The 20,500-nt window shown below is 38.1% G+C and overlaps 1 protein-coding gene across 4 annotated transcripts in view; it reads left to right on the top strand.

Moving 5' to 3' along the window:
• The window catches only part of LOC145981685 (uncharacterized), a 105,843-nt gene that overhangs the window by 50,033 nt on the left and 35,310 nt on the right, over positions 1 to 20,500 (top strand). The window contains exon 5 of one of the 4 annotated variants that reach the window (XM_083115076.1): positions 12,257 to 14,226. The exons of 2 other annotated variants lie outside the window; for them this stretch is intronic. In XM_083115076.1, coding sequence (XP_082971202.1) covers positions 12,257 to 13,712 — 1,456 coding nt within the window. In that variant the 3' untranslated portion in view covers positions 13,713 to 14,226. Of the gene's footprint in view, positions 1 to 3,415; positions 3,649 to 12,256; positions 14,227 to 20,500 lie in introns of those variants that run through there. One more of the 4 variants, XM_083115079.1, reaches the window with a different exon arrangement.

The following is a 20,500-nucleotide window of genomic DNA, read 5'->3' as shown; positions in this document are numbered from 1 at the left end:
GGCCCACAATAGTCGTGGACCGTTATCCAATTAAATAAGGTTTCATCATAAGCGCATAGAAATGAAATGTAACAGTTGTATGGAAATTGTTCAGTTGTTGCAAGTTCATAAACAGAATATGCGACCCTTGTCATCTGATAACTAACTTTGTACACAAACTGCTTCACAACGTTCCCATAGTGTTCTGGTGTTCCTCTCTATTGAAAAAAAGTCTATAAAAAGTACCTTCTTCCATAAGCAAGGATGAAAAAACCTATTTATTTAACAAATCCAAGTAGCCCTAAGCATTTAAGGTTCTGCTGATGGAAAATTGACTAATCGTGTTCCACACAGCACGCCACACCATTAACTTACCAACACTAACCATTCAGCTTTGATCTGTCAAGAATGGGTTATCAGATAAAGAGCATTGAATATTCTGTTTATGAACTTCTTATGAACATAAACATTAGATTTGTCACTGTGAAGGACTTTTCATTTAATGGAAGCATCACACTGTAATTGTTCGCGACAACCATTCATAATGCGCAGCTCTTCGTGGATGTATCCGATTAAAATCGTGTGCAATGGCATGCGAACTTCTCGCCTTAGACATCACTTCGATCTCGATGCATTACCAATGCGCTAAACAAATTTGAAGGCATTTTTCTAACACCTCTAAAAGGAGCAAATTGGTACAAGAATTCAATCATAACTTTTTACTGGTTGAAGATACGTCGAAAAAACCTTCACCATTGCATTTCTCGTGAAATTCTAGCCTGATTTGATATATCATATCACCCGCTTCCCATTTAAAATTCTGAAGTTGAATTCAAGATGGCGGACATCAAGATGGCCGCCGACTGTGTGGGTGGCGTCAATGTGTTTCCCCCTTGGCCTGGCAACGATTCTTGATCACCATTTCCACGTTGCGCTCTGCTGTGGCCTTGTACTGAGGGTGTTAAGTGACTTTTTGAGCCACCCTGTATAGATTTTCATTCAATGTGTCTGCGCCACAGATGCCAGCCGAAGTTAATTTCTTTGTTAAATTTTGCATCCACTTCTGTTAAACGTTGTAAATGGAAAAGTATTGATTAAGTTCCCCATCATATACGAATCTCTCTCTCAACAAAGTTCTAAGAGGATTCGGTAACTCGTTTGATAACTGTTTGTAGAATGATATATGAAGGAGAAACTGATAATTTTCAGTACAGTGGTAGTAAAAGAAAAGTTGGAAAAAAAAGCCAAATCCCAAAAATTGGCGACATTGTGGAATCTTGAAACAGCTGTTGATCAAAAATTATTTGATGTAGAGACCTGAAACTGGTCATTCTCTTCTGTTTATAACCGTCTTTGATAAGAGATCAATTTGCTATTTGTGTGTAAAATTTCATAGTGGGACGCAATTTGGTTCCTATGTAAATTAATATTTTTGACTATTGTAGTTATAGGCTGAATGGTTGATGTTGAAGTCTCCATATTAATATATTTTATTATTTTTGGAATATGTATAATATGTAAATATTATTTGTCACTTTTAATATCAGATACCAAATTGAAAAATGCACATTTGCATTTACATTATAGAGTAAGTATAAAAATACAAGGTTTTAATATCAAAAATATATTTGTACCTTGTATTCATAATAAACTGAATATTGTAATTAGTAATGTTCACTAAGCAGGTAGCGAGTTTAGTAGTGATAAATCAATCGATCTCACATCTCTTAATTTTTTCAAATTGCAGGATTTGTTGTCATGTCAAAGTCGAAGTTCATAAGCAACAATCTTTGTCATATGTATCTCACTCCTTGGTAGGATCAGCAGGCAGGCTTGAAGGAACTACCCCAGCATCCTTTTCCACCCCCTGAAGGGTTACAGGTAGAGACTACCACCGAAGCAGAAGATTTCTACCGGTAGTAGTCTCTACCCGGCTGCTGAAAATGTTGAAAGGTTGCAATAAAGTGCAATATTTACACACAAATGTTATTTGAGACAACAGTACAATCAATGTATTTGTGTGTATGGGGTTAAATGCGAGGAGAGGATGTCAGATGCATTAGAGGTTACCCATAAAAAGTTCTTACTAAAGTTCCAAGGTCACCACACGCCACTCTAAACAGTCAAGTACAGCTAGCTATTCCTAATGATACTTTTTCTTCTTCTGTTATGACTTACATAAGACTTACTTTAGGGCCTCTCTGATGGCACAGTGGTTGCGTCATCACCTTGTAATAAAGGGGTCCTGGGTTCGATACCCGGTGGAGGCACATAGTGGTTCGGATTTCACTTTAAACTATAGGTCCAGTCCCGATTAGCCTTATAGGGCATAAAGTGGACTTAAAACACCAAATCAATAAATCAATGAATTACACAAGACTTACTTTACATAAATGCAAAGCTGACTGGGATACTTAAATATATCTAATCGATCATTCTGTTGTATTCTCAGGCATGATTTAAGTAATCACTTGTTTATTCTTGAAATACCTATTAGGGAGATCTCAGACCAAAGTGACAAGCAACATGAGTCCGTTCAGTCTATAAGCAAGCATTCACCTCACATGTGCGAACAACAGACTCAGGCAAAATGATGCACTATATTGAGGAACGGCCCAGTCTGACAAGGTTCAAGTGACATACGTTGCTTGCTGCATGTCATTTCGGCCTCAAAGCTCCCTAAAATTGTTATTAAAATACATTTATGCATAACGTTCGTATGTACCATATTTTTTTTGTACAACGTATGATATTTATTACTTTATTATTGAAAGTGATATATATTAAGTATATTCATATTATTTGAAGTCCACAAAAATTGTAAAGCAGATAAATATATAGACTTCAGCATCAAACACTCAGCTTATAGTTACTGTTCTAACATGGAAATAAAAATGTAGCTGATTTCACGCATATTACAATACAAAAGATAAATTCCATAGGAACACCTTGCCTTCCCATCATGAAATTTTACACACAAATAGTCAGTTCATGTCCTTAAAATATTTTTTCACAAAATTTAAAATGAGTGTTTTATATTATATTAAAAGGAACTTTTTTATTAAAGGTTTTACAAAATTACAAAATTTGAATACCACAGACACATTTCAAAGACAAGCAGAAGAGAATGATAACAATTTGAGCTCTACATCAAAGTAGTACTTGATTTACAGCTGTTCAAAAATTTCAAAGTGTAAAAATATTCTGATTGTTAAGTTTTTGAAAGTCAACAGCTCAAAAACTAGCAGCCCAAAAATCTGAAATTTTGTATATTTTGTCCTCTTGATAGGAACAGTGAATAAACAAAAAATCTTAGCCATTGGAATCCTAATGGTTCAAAAATATTATTTTGTTGGTTGATTTGATATGGAATTACCTAATCATGATATATTACTTCTAATGCATACGGTATTTTGAAATGTTTTTTTTTTTACAGAGGGAAAACATTGTCCTCATTCGAGTGTCCTCAGTGCAAAATAAGATTTACTCGCAGGAATTCCTTAGAACACCATTTGAGAAATCACAAAGGTATTCGTCCACACGATTGTCCTCACTGTAAACTTAGCTTCACTGTAAGTCACACCTTGAAAGACATTTGAGAATTCATGAAGGTATTCGTCCCTACAAATGTTCTCAGTGTGCAAAAAGTTTTACTCAAAGTGGAACCTTAAAGAGACATTTGAAAATTCACGATGGTATTCGTCAATTCGAATGCCATCAGTGCAAGAAGAAATTCACTGACATTTCAGTGTTGAAAATTCATTTGAGAACTCATCAGGGAATTTGTCCATACGAATGTCCTCAGTGTAAGAAGAGATTTACCGCAAATGGAAGCTTGAAAAATCATTTGAGAGCTCACGAAGGTATTCGTCCATACGAATGTCCTCAGTGTCAAAAGAAGTTTACTGAAAATGGACAGTTGAAAGTTCATCTGATGAGACACAATGGAATTCGTCCACACGAATGTCCTCACTGCAAACTTAGCTTCACTGTAAGTCAATGCTTGAAAAGACATTTGAGAATTCATGAAGGTATTCGTCCCTACAAATGCTCTCAGTGCACAAAAAGTTTTACTCAAATTGGAACCTTAAAGAGACATTTGAAAATTCACGATGGTATTCGTCAATTCGAATGCCCTCAGTGCAAGAAGAAATTTATTCTAAAGGATTTCTTGAAAAGACATTTGAGAGTTCACGAGGGTCTTCGCCCATACGAATGCCCCCAGTGCAGAAAAATGTTTACTCGAAAAGGAAACTTAAAAAGGCATTTGAGAACTCATGATAATAGCTGATTGGTATGCATTGAGACCAATGACATATTTACCGAAAGTGAAACTAATGGGTTTAAATGAATTCATTTTGGATTCGACCTATAGGAATGCCCTCAGTAGAAGAAGACTGTTCACTGAGAGTGTAGTCTTCAATGTTGAGTTGAGAATGCACAAAGTTTGGGCATATGCCTGTAGTTATTTCCATAAGACAAATTTTAAATGGACACTTTAACAGGGTGGCTACCCACCAGAAATTCCTTGAAGTGTGCGTGAGGTATTGGCTCCGGGAATTATGTGTGAATTTTTCTCCATAGACTTGAGAAATTGAAAATTTCATTAATGAAATTCCCATTGAATTTATACAAACTTATAAATGCCCTGAGGCAAGTTTTTCACACATTAGCTTTTATTTTATCAAAGAGGAAAAGAAAACTGTGTGCAAAATCAAACAAATTTATCTCAGTCCATTTACTTTGTTATTCTTCACAGAACAATCTATCTGACAGACGGAATGTTATTGCAAGATAAAATATCTCCGCACCTTACATTAAATATTTTAAATATAAAGGGTAAAGGTAAAGTGCTCCCCTGTGCATAGCACCATGCCATGAAGGCGTATAGGGGGTGTGGGGGTGATGTGATCAGCATCACGCCCCTGACTGCCTTTACCCCCCAGGGTTTCCCCCAGGTACCCATGTTATTCGACGCTGGGTGGGCGCTGGGGCTGCATCGTTTAATTGAATCAAATTAGAATTTTTAAATAGCATTGGAATAACACAAAACCTTTATATTATATTTGTTTGTTGGGGTGAGAGGCGGTAATCGAAGGTTGAAATTGAGAAAACATCTGCTTGTACCCTTGAATTTTTGGAAAGTTCGTCTTGAAAACCGGGAATTATACTTGAATTTATCATGATTTGCATTGACTTGAAAATATGCATATTAGTTGTATGCTCAGCTGTGCTCGCCAAAATTAATTTCTTTCTTGAATTTTACAACTTCTCTTAACTTTGGTAGGTGATAAAGTAATTATTTAGTGTTTTCTGTTGAACGAATCAGTCTCGTTTATAATAAAGGTCCAAGGCAATTCTGTAAGAATTGTATTGAGATATTTTCTTGTTCCTACAATTTAAAAGAGACTGAAAAAAATGTTAACATTAGAGGCCTATACGAGTTTTAAATTATACCCTGCGCGGGTTTTGGGAGGGTGGAGGAGCATTGTAACAATAAAGTATTTTCTGATTTTCCTGTTTAATATATGATAATGCAAGAGCTAGAAATACTAAAACCTGTATTACCTCACCAATATGAATGTGTTATCTGACAGGAGGCAGGGAGTAATTATCTTTCACTGTGCTCTGTTTAATGATATACAGAAGGTCGATCCGCGTATATGTCTCCGATTTTGGACTAGCACTTACCTTATGAAAATCCACGGGACCACCATCGGTTGGCCTCAGTGTGATCACCATGTATCTTGGCAATAGCCCTGCACCTTAACTTCCATTATAGGAGGCTACGACGAATTATAGGTAGTGGAATCTTCTGCCATTCCTCCTGACAGGCTTTCCACAGGCCCCGTATAGTGGTGACACGACAAGAGGAAAGTGCCCGTTTCAGTACACCAAACCCACAGAAATCCATGCGACTCGCATCCAGTGACCACCAGTATATCGTGAAATGGAATAGCCCGAATGCCGGTGTCTGTCGTCATCTGTTGCAGAAAGTTCTAGGTAGAATGAGATGTATGTGAGGAGGCCTTATCCATATGCACAGAGACTTGATTTACGGCATTTCCATACAAAAGCAGCAGATTGTCTGTATAAATTGGGGTCAGGATATGCTGCTGAAAGAACGCAGAGTTGATTTTACAGTTTTCTTTTGTATCCCGCGACAACAAGAAATCCCCTCGAGAAAGTTGGCTTTGCAATGACGGACGAAATCTGGACTGCATTTTGCATCGCGTGGAGTGTACATTATGGCTCGAATTTTGCCACAATCTGATAGATAAATCCATGCCTCATCTAGTGTGGCCAGAAACTTCCACTTGTCCCCAGATAAATGGCATTCGTAGAGGCGCCTGCTGTTGGTCGTTCTCTCACACCGATGGGCCTCACTGAGGTAATATTGTGTAGAGGGTCTCAAGAGTGACAGACAACACAAATTTAATGAGATTTCGAAGTACTGTAAAATGAAAACCGTTTGAGATAGTGAAAAAAAAAATAGGGAGTGTCTTTCAACCATAAGGGAAGGGTGTATACCAAATTTCATCGAAGTCTGAGATGGTGGGTGACAAAATATTAGTTTCTTGCGTTGTTTTGATGTAGAATGACCCAGGAAACAAATGACAAATATCGAATACATTACAGTACAGCACCTTCAATAACGTAGTGTGGAAAACGGCACGGTTCTGCGCTCTCTGGCTGGTTCCACTCGAAAATGATCCGCTAGAGGCGCTGGTGTTGAACCCGGTGCTTGGTATTCGTCTGCTTATAATGGAAGTAAATGTAGTTTTCGCTGCAACGTCTGATTCTTCTACATGAAGCATTTCTATGAATGTGATAATTGCTATGATATTTGGTTCAGTGGTCGGGAAGATATTAACGAACATTCTAGACAGTCGTCCACATCCTGTTATCGTCATACTTTCGTTAATAATACGGGAGAAAAAATACACGTGGAATGCTCTTGGCAACTAAATTTTTGTGTATAAATTAGGTTCATTATTATTATCATCATCATCATTTCTTTTAAAGATATACACACTGAAGCATTTGTATTTTGGATATTTACTGTCTCTTTTCTTCGCTTTAAACTAATTGCGGCGATGATGATGATGATTCCATGAAACGACAAGGGGAACCCCACAAAACTTTCTTAGTGCCATCGACATGAGTGTAAGGAAACTTTCAAACCAATGGGACAAGCGACATGGGATGTTCACACTGTCACACTAGTGACACACACTTCCAGACTGTAAAATAGCAACTGAAATTGGAATGAAACCGGAGTATATATTTCCGAACAACAACTGGAATGATCTGGGATTTTAGTTTCAGTTCGGCCTGGAATGAAATCTTTCTGTTTACTTTGTTATCCAACTGAAACTGGAATGAAACTGGAGTATATCTATCTGAACCTTAAATGAAATGATCTGGGGATTTAGTTTCAGTTCGGCCCGGAATGAAACCTTTTGGTTCACTTTCAGTTCTCGAACTGAAGCTGGAATGAAACTGGAGCATATCTATCCGAACCGTAACTGGAATGATCTGAAGTTGTACTTCTAGTTCAGTCCGGAATGAAACTCTTCTGTTCATTTTCAGGTCTCGAAATAAAATTGGAACGAAACCGGAGTATATCTGTCTGAACTGTAATTGGATGGTCTGAGCTTACACTTCCAGTTTTCAGATGAGTTTCAGTTCTTGAACTTAAACCGTTTCCAGACCCAAATGTTAAGGATCTGGGTGCGTTTTGCGATGTTTGAGATCGAGAAAAATACTGAGTAACTTTTACATTTTCTTCATTTAAGAACTGTATCTCATATTGTACTTTTTGTAATTATGTGGGAAATGAAAACAAAAAGTTTATATGAATCCGCCGCGTCACTTTTACCGCAGTTGATTCAGTTCAAAATGGCATCAAACAATGGGATGAAAATTAACTGTGAAAAAAGTTATGTATCTTCTACTAAGAAAATTAACTTAAATCGATACAAATTGTACATATAATCATAATAAATAAAGCAATCTAATCACATTATATCTCTTATATCTCATGATCCCAAAACAAGATTTTGGCTGCTATTAGATGATGGTATAAACTTATTTTGAGAATTTTTTCAACATTGTAAAATTTTCACTTTTTGAGAAATTGTGTTGATTTGAGTCAAATCATTTGACATGGAATGACCCAACTATATATATTTATATATACACATACAGCACAAGCTGTTTGGAGATTTGGGAACCAACGTGCTTTGTACGGAGTTTGCATTGTACCCAAGTTCCCAAAAGGTCTCCCATGAGGAGCTGTTCACGCTGTAAGAAAGCCATAGCCACCTTGACTGGTTGTAAAGAATCAACGAGTGTTTTGGTGGCACAGAAATCATCCTTGGATATGTCTATTTCATGTGGATTCCAGTGGTCGAAACAAAAATTCTGCAGTGGCAGCAAAGACTCGAGCATTGAGATGCATGAGTTCCATCTTGTGGGGCAGTCAAGTGCAGGAATATTGAGTTTGTACGCGTGAATCAATTTGACATTTTTTGTTTTTTTGATGCGCGCAGTCGTTTGCAGGGGGCCCTCATTTCTTGTACTAGTCCTGACACGTCGGTTGATTTCAAGGTGTCAGCCACAGCAAGATGTAACGTATGTGCAGCACAACAAATGCAACTCAGGGCGAAGCCACTTGTGGCACATTCGTCCAATCCCGACACAATGATTTCCTCCCGAGTTTCATTTTCGTCAAGGACTGACACGTTGTTGCTGTTTTCCTCACCTAGGTCTTGGCGCTTTTGAATTATTTTCTTCCAATTCCATTCCTATTTCCCCTCCTTGCAACTGATCAGCATGCAGCAGCGTGGCTGCTTTCACCATATTACTGCCATTATCACAGGTGAGGGATTATATCTGTGACACATCAATGTGATAATCATGTAACACACCATTTAGTACAAGTCTTCTAATATTCTCACCTGTGTCAGATACAAGTTTTTCTTTAACGGTGAGCGTCATTAGCTCTACTGTCATATCTGTAATAAATTGCACGTTAATTCCATGAAATCCTCTTCTGAGCCATGATACTGCATCGACCTTTAAAGAGAGTATCTTCCCCATGAACTGTGATGACAAGTTAGTTATTGTTATTTGTTTTCGCTTCACAACTTCATTCTTCGCAGTACGTGAAGTAATGGGCCGTTGTTCGTCGCGTGGCACTGCATTAAGAATGGGCTGAATTATTTCCTGCATCCCAGCATCATCGATTATGGAAAATGGATGACCATTTTCAGCGACCAGTTTGACCAGTGACGTCAGTCTACCGTCAATTGTACACAATTGAGAACACTTGCCTTCCCCAGTTCCCCATTGATAGAAAATGTATTGTGGTTTAAGCCAGCAGTGTGTCGATCAAACTTCTTTTCGTGAGCGCACAACCAATGACCACCACTCGTGGACAATGTCGATATGAGAATTGTTTCATGAATTACGCTGCAGCTGTGGTGAAAAACACGATTCCAATGTGGATTTGATTAATATCTTGTATAACAGTGGTATTTATAGTACCTGGATTTAAACAGTTTGATGGCATGGTAGTCTGGTAGGAGGCCATGTGATTGGTTGAGAATGGGAATGCAATGCGATATAAGGCACTGTTGGAAAATCCAACATACTTCCTGTTCTGTTCCTAAAAGTTGTGACACAATATAAACTGGACGGAACTGACGTAGTGACTAGTGAGTCACCTACTGACTATTTGAATCAACAATGTTATTTTTTTTATGATGTAACAATATTACATTTATTTTGTTATAATTTAAATCGGGGCTATAGAATATGAAAAATGACACCAAACGACCAAAACATACGAATTACAAACATATTGCCACAGAAGTAATAACTACGTATCCATATTATTATGTAGCGTATTGGAAGCAATGAGTTCGTGTTTGGTGTCATTTTTCACACTTATTTCATACAATTTTTAGGTATTGAGAATTCAGGGGTTACACAGAAATATTCAGTTATGTCGAGGGGGACTCTCAGGCAGAAAGTTTGAGAAACACTGCCTTAATGGCATTTCAGATCTTATCTATTTCCAAATTTTCGGATCTGGCACCGCCCAAAATACCAAAATTGTTCGCTACAAAGTTTTATTCCGAAACAAAACTTAAACTGAAAGTACACAGTGGGTTATGGTGCACCAGAATGTAGCAAAACATTTCAGTTCAGGTTCGGGTGCGAACCGAAAATGTTCAGAACGAGGTTTCATTTCGGAACTGAACTGAAACTACAAGGAGGATTATGGTGCGCCGGAATGTAGTGAATCATTTCAGTTCATGTTCGGGTGCGAACCAAAAGTGTTCATTGTGATTTCATTCCGGAACTGAACTGAAACTTTCGATTTCATTCCGGAACTGAACTGAAACTGAAAGTACATGGAGGGTTATGGTGCACCGGAATGTAGCGAAACATTTCAGTTCAGGTTCGGGTGCTAACAAAAAGTGTTCGCAATGAGGTTTCATTCCGAAACTGAACTGAAACTGATAGTTCACGGAGGGTTATGGTGCACTGGAATATAGCGATCATTTCAGTTCAGGTTTGGGTGCGAACCAAAAGTGTTCACAATGGGGTTTCATTCTGGAACTGAACTGAAACTGAAAGTACACAGAGGGTTATGGTGCACCGGAATGTAGCAAAACATTTCAGTTCAGGTTCGGGTGCGAACCAAGTGTTCACAATGGGGTTTCATTCTGGAACTGAACTGAAACTGAAAGTACACAGAGGGTTATGGTGCACCGGAATGTAGCGAAACATTTCAGTTCAGGTTCGGGTGCGAACTATAAGTCGAACTGGAGCATGTTTCAGTTCGAGTTCAAATTCGGTTCGCAGTCCCTGCTCCCAAGGCCGTTCAACTCCAATACACCTCTGGTACCCCTAGGGGTGGGAAGGGGGTGACATGTAAAAATAATCGAAAAGGATCGATATTAGTGTGAAATCCATAGTTTCCGGGTCACTAAGATGAATAGTGACACTCCCAATGCCGTTCAACGCCAACTTAATTTTACACTATAGTTAGAATTCATTATTTTCCTGTCTAATAGAAGATTCGGATAAATAAGTACATGGGCAATCAGCTAGTCTATAATAAAAATGTGTTTAGCAAGCCGTTAAGATTATGTAGCAAAACATAAGTTTCCGAAAATTACATTCCTCATGAACATAAGAATGAAAATAATAATGTGCAACTGCAGGGTAGCAAGAACGGGCTATTGTTGTAAGTTTATGCACAGATAGCACTAAACTTGACGTCATTTGTGTTGTCCCTAGTCGATAGTACATGGTCGATAATACGAAAGTTTAGATTAATACTCTTTACAGTTTTTTATGTGTAATTGAACGGCAGGGGTAGGAATCTGTGAAACTCCCCAAGTTATCTAGAAATAAAGTATTATGTGCGTATACTCATGATATCCAATATGATTCAATGTGCCCTAACTGATAACTTAATATTAATGTGTCTTCCTTGTATTAAGCGCACATTTTCCCCTCGTACTTTCGTCCTTAGTTTTGATCATCACATTTTTTAAAAGAAAAATCCCAGTTTTTCAGCACTGATTATTCCTCTATCATGTTCCGAAATAATTTCAGAGGTTAGGATTGATTTATGTTTGCAATTTAATGTAATAGCATCACGTTCAGCATCGCATTCTTCGTATATTTAAATGGGAGAACAATTATCCATCAAAACGTGGGGACACAACAGTCGTGTTGCCACCTACAATACCTTTCGTTGACCAGGAGCATTTTCTGATTACATAAAGTTTCATTCGAACCACACAGAAGCGAAATTACATATGACGCACCCTTTTTTCCCCTTGGAAAATGACCTATCTAGCTAATACAGTAGTTGCAATTGAACAATTTTCACAAGCATTATTTAAATAACCTATCAGTTTTCATTCATTATGCACTACATCTGTTAGCCAAATTTAATTTCTTCATTAATTTTTTTCCACTTGTTAAACGTAGATGAAAAAGTATTTATTTTTTAAAATTTTCTCTCACAATGGTCCAAGAGAATTCGGTAACAACCTGTTTATAGAATATGTTAAGGAGAAAACTACGCTGGACTGGAAATTTTTAGGACGTTTGTTATAGCTGGTTGAATACATGGTTTTATTGGTTTATCGAATTACACACACACATTTTTAGGAGTATAAACATAATAGAGCATCGAGACAATATGTTACATCTAATACATGCAGCATTTGGAAATATTTCTTTACAGGAAAGTAGAAATTTCCACATACGAATGGCCTCGTCACAAGGAGAGTTTTACTGGCAGCAGTTCCATTAAAAAACATTTGAAAATTCATGATGGTATTCGTCCATACGAATGCCCTCACTGCATTAAGAAGTTTACTGAAAGTGGAAACTTGAAAGATCATCTGAAAATCCACGATGGAATTCTCCCATACGAATGTTCTGAGTGTAATAAGATATTTACTGCAAAATCAAGTTTAAAAGAACATTTGAACATTCACAAAGGTATTCGTCCACACGAATGTCCTCAGTGCAATAGAAGTTTTACCCATAGTGAAGCCTTAAGAACTCATTTGAGAATTCACCTGGGCATTTGCCCTTTCGAATGTCCACATTGCAAGAAAAGATTTATTGACAGTCCAGCCTTGAAAAAGCATTTGCCAATTCACACTGGTGTTCACCCATATGAATGCTTTCAGTGGAACAAGGGATTTACTGAAATTTCAATGTTGAAAAATGATTTGAGAATTCATCAGGGGATTCACCCATACGAATGTCCTGAGTGTAAGATGGGGTTTATCTCAAGTGGAAACTTAAAAAAGCATTTGAGAGTTCACGAGGGTATTCCTTCATACGAATGCTCTCAATGCGAAAAGAAGTTTACTGCAAAAGAACATTTGGAAGTTCATCTCATGAGACACGATGAAACTCGTCCATACGAATGTCCTCAATGCAAAGTTAAGTTCACTGCAAGTCAGTGCTTGGAAAGACATTTGAGAATTCACGAAGGTATTCATCCCTACAAATGCCCTCAGTGCGAAAAGAACTTCACTCGAGAGGAACACTTAATAACACATATGAGAACACACGAGGGTATTCGTCCACACGAATGCCCTCAGTGCAAGAAGAAATTTACACGAAAGGATTACTTGAAAGTTCATTTGAGAAGTCACGAAGGAATTCGTCCACACGAATGCCCTCAGTGTGAAAAGAAATTCACTCGAAAGGAACACTTAAACACTCATTTGAGAACACATGAGGGTATTCGTCCTTACGAATGCTCTCAATGTAAAAGAAAATTTACTCGAAAGGAATACTTAAAAAGCCATTTGAGAAGTCACGAAGGAATTCGTCCATACGAATGCCCTCAGTGTGAAAACAAATTCACTCGAAAGGAACACTTAAACACTCATTTGAGAACACACGAGGGTATTCGTCCTTACGAATGCCCTCAATGTAAAATTAAATTTATTCGAAAGGGATACTTAAAAAGCCATTTGAGAACTCACGACGGTATTCGTCCATACAAATGCGCTCATTGCAAGAAGAAATTTAATCGAAAGGCACACTTAATACGTCATTTGAGAAGTCACGAAGGAATTCGTCCATACGAATGCCCTCAGTGTAAAAAGAAGTTCACTCGAAAGGAAGACTTGAAACGTCATTTGAGAAGACACGAGGGTATTCGTTCTTACGAATGACCAATGTAAAAAGAAATTCACTCTAAGTAAAAACTAAAAAGCCACTTGAGAATTCACGAGGCTATTCGCCCATACGAATGCTCTCATTGCAAAAAGAAATTTAATCGAAGTGACACCTTAAAGAATCATTTGAGCATTCATAAGTCACTTTGCCTATAAATACACGGGGGCATAAGCAATTTTTGTGCTCAGTAAAAGAAAGTTCTGTTATGAAAAATTTGAATATTTATGACACAATACTTTATTGATGTGCATTGGGATGATAGATATGTATATTTATCGAGAGTAAGGGTATCACTGTAAATGACATTTAATTATGTGGGAGAAGTGAGAAGAGATTTGAAAATTCACATGTAATTATTGCGTTTTTACAAGTGCAAGAAGCGGAGGATATACTTTTGTGAAAGTGCATTTATTTTCGAAAAATCGTGGATATGTTCGAAAAAGAAACCTGATACATGTGCTTATTCATTGATAAGAACGCAGCCAGTATAAAAATATATGTATGTTTAGACACACATAAAGACCCGTTCGAATATTCACAAAAAAACATCCATACCAACAGTTTCTGAATTTGTACTAATCTGAATATATTTTGGAACAAGAAGGAATTGGTCCATACGAATATGGTAATTGCAAGAGTTTATTCTAGTCCAGGTGAAGCATCATTTCTGAATTAGTAAATGTTGGTATTTGGAAAATAATTTTGATATTCAAAACAAAAAATATAAATCTAATCAATGTAGAAAAATAAATTTGTTAAAATCTTAAATTTAAATTTAGTATAAATTCGTGAAGTAAGGTTCATATAAATTCACCTAGTTCAGACATTTAGTATAATAGAAAATTTTCTTCAAAACTTTGAACATTAATGGCCGTCTACATGAGTGCAATCAAATGGAATGTTCTTTATTATTCAATTAGTAGAAAAATGGCCTCCCGGATGGTGCAGTGATAGCGTCGTCGCCTTGTAATCAAGGGGTCCTGGGATGTGGAGGCACATGGTGGGTCGAATCCCACTTTGAGCTGTAGGTCCAGTCTCGCCTTACTGTGTATAATGTGGACTTACAACATCAACTCATTAGTGGAAAATACCTAAAATCTAGGAGTGTTCGGAATCCCGACATGTCTGTACCGGATCGGGGAAAGAAATTCCCATTACGAACCTACTCCAGTAGATTTCTGAAGCTGGGTCACCTGACAACCGGACAAGTCGGACCAAAACATTCGAAGACGCCATAAGAAAGCATGTAATTTTGTGTACTTTTGAATAAGATTTAGGAAGCAATGGTGCCTGCTCAACACACGGCTGTACTAACAAGCGACAGGAAACCTGAATAATATTTCATATGCAAATAAAGCTAGTTATAGTTTGTTTTGTAGTATTTAAGTGTAAAGTAAACCTCGAGTTTGCGTTTGTAGTTGGAGCCTGCTTCCATGCTCCTTTCAACCCGCGTGCACTTGCAGAAGCCGATGCGATGTTCTTCTGTCTGTGAAGTCATTGGTTGAAGTAGATGCGGCCATCTTACGCTGACAAACAGCTCCGCCCAGTGGCTACAAAACTATAGGAAGAAGTGATATGAGACTTCAGGCACCTGGATTAGGCACGCACAGGAGATGTACTACGCAGAGACGATTCCATGCAGGTATGCCAGAGACCAGGGTTCGAGTCCTGGTTGAGCCTGCATTTTTTGCTGAAAAATTTCTACCTAGCATTTACAGTGTTGCCACATGAAGGGAAAATTCCCCTTTTGCGGGCATTTCCCTCAAGTGTTCTGGGTCAGATTCTTTGTTTAACCTAATTTGTTGCTGTTTTCTCAAGTATAAACGAAGAGCAACATGTCAATTTATGACTGAAGCAGCATGATTTTTATTTTGCTATAAGTGTGTTAAACACATTTGAGCTAGAGTTAAAAACGTGTTCATATATTTGATTTTTTTTCTTTGTGAAAGTTTTTCTAAGTTATGAATTCCACATGCTGTACCGGAGATTTATTTTAGTTCTTTTATATGACTTCTCCATTGCATTTACGGATGTATAGATAGGAATTTTTCATAAGCAATATATTGAAATCAATAAAATACTTTCCAATAGAAACCAATTCATTACAATTGACCAATCGGTTCCGATAGTGTGTCTTAACAACTCATATTGGCTATCGGAACCAATTGGAAACATTTCCAGCTGGCATGCTTTGGGGAACATATTGCCCACCTTCGGTGCATCCAGGACTTCGCATTTCCTCTTGATAGCAAGGAGGACTTCGCATTTCCTCTTGATAGCAAGGACAGCCAAATGAGGCAGCTGGCATCCAGCATCCTGTTTCGAGCAAGGCTAAGGTTTCGAAGACAAAAAGGTTCTTTCACACGCTGCATTGAAAACTGGAATTGGAGGTTACAGTTATCTCATAATTCACGAAATATTCTGACCTTGGTGCACCTCTTACTCTACCACTCCAACGTATGTTTGTGCTACAAAATTACAGGTACGTATGGAGTTCTTGGGAAGAAGTTAAGGCTAATCGGGACTAAACGTACAGTTTAAAGTAGGATCCGAACCACTGTGTCTCCACCGGGAATCGAACCCGGGATCCCTTGATTACAAGGCGACGATGCTACCACTGCACCATCGGGGAGTTCAAGTTTTAAAAGAAGAAAAAGAGTCGTTGGCAAAAGGTGAGCTGAAGTTCTGTACTCCGACAGGTAGAAAACAGCCCAGGAGAAAGCGAATACAAATTTCGTTGAAAATCCTCAGACCATTCCGCTCCCTCCAGGTTGCTGCAAATCAACATCGATGTGAACAATGGAGTGAGGAAGTGTGTGAGCTGCGCAACAGCTATTTGCAGCGTCTTGTTTTTAAACTTGTCAAGTTATAGCGACATTGATGTCAATTATCGGTCTCCGGGGCTCGTCGCAGAGAAAGGCGTGGCCTATGCTACAGTGGAGGTCACGTACTAGCAGAGAGAGAGAGAAGGGGAGAGTGCAATGGGTTTGAGTGCTGATTCAGGGCTAGTACCTTTGCGTCGCGTTCGATCTCGCGTGTTGTACTGTAGTGTTGTGGTGGCTTTTATTCGCTATGTTTGAGTTAGATTGGAAAGGTTGATGCTCGAACACAAATTCATGAAGGATATAGGCTATCAATTACAAGACACAATGAATTAGTCCGGAAAAATATGCATATATTAAATAGAATTATCGATTGCTTAAAATTCTGTTGTCCACATGAACTTGCTCTACGAGGACATAATAAAAGAGAAGAATCAGACGCATCTTCCTAGATTTAGTAAATGAAATTCCTAAGTTAGATAATAGTTAGCATGAACATTAAGAGGAATCCAAAGTAAATAAATACACACACCTGTTTCTTTTGTAATTCATGTGAATTGTAATTATATTTTAAATTCTTTAAAAAAGTTAGTCCAGTTTTGTAGTTTACAAGAAGATTAATACCTGTTTTTTTTGTTTGTTTTTTTGTAATTCGTGTGATTTGTCATTACATTTTAAGTTCTTTCAAAATAAAATAAGTGCAGTTTTGTAGTCTAGAAGAAGAAAAATATCAATTTTTTGTAATTCATGTGAATTGTCATTATATTTTAAATTCTTCAAAAAATAAGCCCTGGTCAAATTTGAGGCAATGGGACACCACTGAAATGTGTGAAGAAAATATTACGATGAAAATAATTGTAATCCCAGAAAAGGCATTCTTGTAACAATAATTTCTTGTATTAAACAATGAACAAAGTTGTTCACGTGTTCACTCATTGACTGCTACCAGTATTGCTTTGTCAGTCTAATGGTAGAACACTTGCTGAGTGGCTGAATTATGTAATTACTCTTAGGACATAAGTCATCTCCAAGAAATGGAGGGCACTCGCCGATAGCGCATTGGTAGCGTCGTTGCCTTGTAATCAAGGGCTCCCGGCTTCGATTCCCGATGGAAGCACATAGAGGTTCGGATTCCAGTTTGAACTGTAGGTCCAGTCCCGATTAGCCTTACTGTGCATAAAGTGGACTTAAAACACAGATTCAATCAATCAATCCAAGAAATGGAGCACACGATTTTGCACTGGAAGTTATTTATAATACAAATGTGTTTTACACAGTAACAAATTACTTTTTGCTGTTGCTTTCACCGTCCATATTAAGTTTGCGGGACGAGCAGAATCTCTGCCTGCACACCTTCCTAGGTGATGACGTCAGGCCAATCAGAGGAAGTTTTCAATTCAGTAACTGGGGACGTGAATTTCGGTCAGTAGTGTTTGAAGGCATGTTTCTCAAGATCCAAAACAAATTCCGTGGAGATATTTTACACAGCTTATTTTTGTGTCATTCGTAAAATGAATGGATTTAAAACGTTTTTCGTGTCACAGTGAAAATGTCTATGCCCATCAAAGCGTGGGGACACAACAATAGTGCTGGCACCTACAATACCTGTGTTAACCAGTGGCGTGGCGTGTGATTTTTAAAAGTGTTACTGGTTATCAGTAGGACATTTAAGGGAGGAGCCGGAAGACTTGGCCACCTCCCCACCTCATGCCCCCCCTTCAATGTCATCCAAGTAGTTCGTATAATATTATTCTGGTACGACTGCAATTCGATACTAGATTTTGGTAAAGTTATTAATCAGGGAAAAAATGTTGGTTGTTGACAATAAACATCAGCCTAATAAAGAAATACGTAATTTGATTACTTACAGAAATATCTTCTACACACACTACAATTACACACACTGTTCAAATAGGACGAACCCGCCACCTCGGAACTCGAAACAAACTCCATTCCGCTTGTTAATTAATTGACAATGCCCGAAAACAACACAAAGACGAAAGACACCACTCACAAAACTCGCACTGCACAGTCCCTCCCGCCAACAGTTGTTTACTTTTGTAACACGTGAAGCACCCCATCTTCCTTGCCCCCTCCCTTCTCAGCATCGGTGCTTCCCCAATAGCCAATATTTCCCTCGGAACCTTACACTGCAAGAAGTACAGTTGTACTACTGCTGCCATCTTAGTTGTTTTGAAACCAGATTTGCCCAAATCGCGAAACTTTTGGTTTCAAATAAGACGTATGTAGAGTAGATGTAGTCTTCATCTGTTTCCTAACTACTCCCACTCCCATGTTTCGCTAAATCCACAGAAATCCCATTTTTGACACCACTAGTATTTCGTATATTTTACGTCCCTTGCTATCTTTAAGGCTTTCGCTTTATAGAATAATTGTGACGATGAGGATGCATGGTGAATTATTGAAATAAAATTATTTTTTTGTGTATGTAATTATTATGTTTTATAATTATATAAGTGAAATAATAACAACAAACATTGAAATAACCATTTATTGCTGAGGATTCGAACCTGCGACACCTGAGCGTGCTAAGATAACAATCTGGAAATTATGCTTGTAAGTAATGTTTTCACCCAAAAACAGTGCTGCTACCTCAAAAATATTGCTTCAATCCGAAATTATCGCATTCCTGCGACAACGTATGTCAATCTCAATCGGCCCTTTCAACAATTATCACAAATTCCTGTACCGAAATAACATTATATGTGTGAAATATAGAATTTTAGGTTGACATTTTTAGAAGGACAGCAGACCCCTTGACCATTCCCTTTCCTTCTCGCCCATGATGTCGAAAAAAGACAAAGAGGACTTTCGTAATGACTGATATTTAGTGTAAATACAAAATATCACTTGGTAGTTTGCTTTTCCCCAGTGTGATTTGACATTTTATGTCCACTTTATGCACAGTAAGGCTAATGTGGACTGGATCTACAGTTTAAAGTGGGATTCGAACCACTTGTGCCTCCACCGAATATCAAACCCAGGACCCCTTGATTACAAGGCAGCGACGCTACCACTGCACCATCGTTTCCCAGTGTGAGTGGACACCTTCAGATTAAGATAGACCGATTAGGCGACTTAGCTCTTTTCTGTCAATTGAATATGGCAACACTGATCTCTATCCGGTAAGTATCACCGGCAACTGTGGCAGCTAAACAGGCATGCCAATAACCTGCCTCCTCCTCCCGCTGTCAGTCTTTACCGCAACCTAAATAAGGTTCATCATAAACACAACACATAGCAATTAAATGTGACAATTATTGTTGCAATTGAACGATTTTCATAAGCATTGCATATTATATTGTAATTTTTCGATAAAATTGCCGAAGCTACTAAATTTTATAATCACTTCTGTTAAACCTTGTAAATGTAAAAGTATTGATTTAGTCTGGAACCACTCGCTTCTGGACACCCTATAGGTCAATGAATTTTTCGAAGATGAGCGCCCTTTTCTATAAGTGTAGTTGGGCATTAAAGGTAAGGAAGCAGCTGCAGCTGCTGCCAAAGTCTTCCGAAGTGCTTTCCAATTTATATAGGCCAGGGACCTTCCGAATGTGTTCCGTTATTTCCTCCTTGAGATTTGGCAGAATGGGTTGATTGATTGAGTTAGTCTACTGTATGCACAGTAAGGCTAATCGGGACTGGAATTACAGTCTAAAGTGTTATCCGAGCCACTGTGTACCTCCACCAGGAATTGAACCCGGGATCCCCTGATTACAAAGCGACGACCCTACAACTGCGCCATCGGGGAGACCCATTTGGCGGGATGGAGTAGCAAGGAACAAATTCCATATTGTCGATCCCATCAGTGGTGCATGACATTCTCACACCGTCACTCCCACAGATTTGATTTTTTGATTTGATTTGTTGTTTTAAGTCCACTTTATGCACAGTAAGGCTAATTGGGACTGGACCTACAGTTTAAAGTGGGTTCCGAACCA

Source organism: Lepisma saccharinum, chromosome 30, assembly GCF_977018435.1.
Source record: "Lepisma saccharinum chromosome 30, izLepSacc3.1, whole genome shotgun sequence".
Taxonomy (NCBI): Eukaryota; Metazoa; Arthropoda; class Insecta; order Zygentoma; family Lepismatidae; genus Lepisma; species Lepisma saccharinum.
Note: the sequence above shows the minus strand (reverse complement) of the source record. Positions and strands in the feature narration are given on the sequence as shown.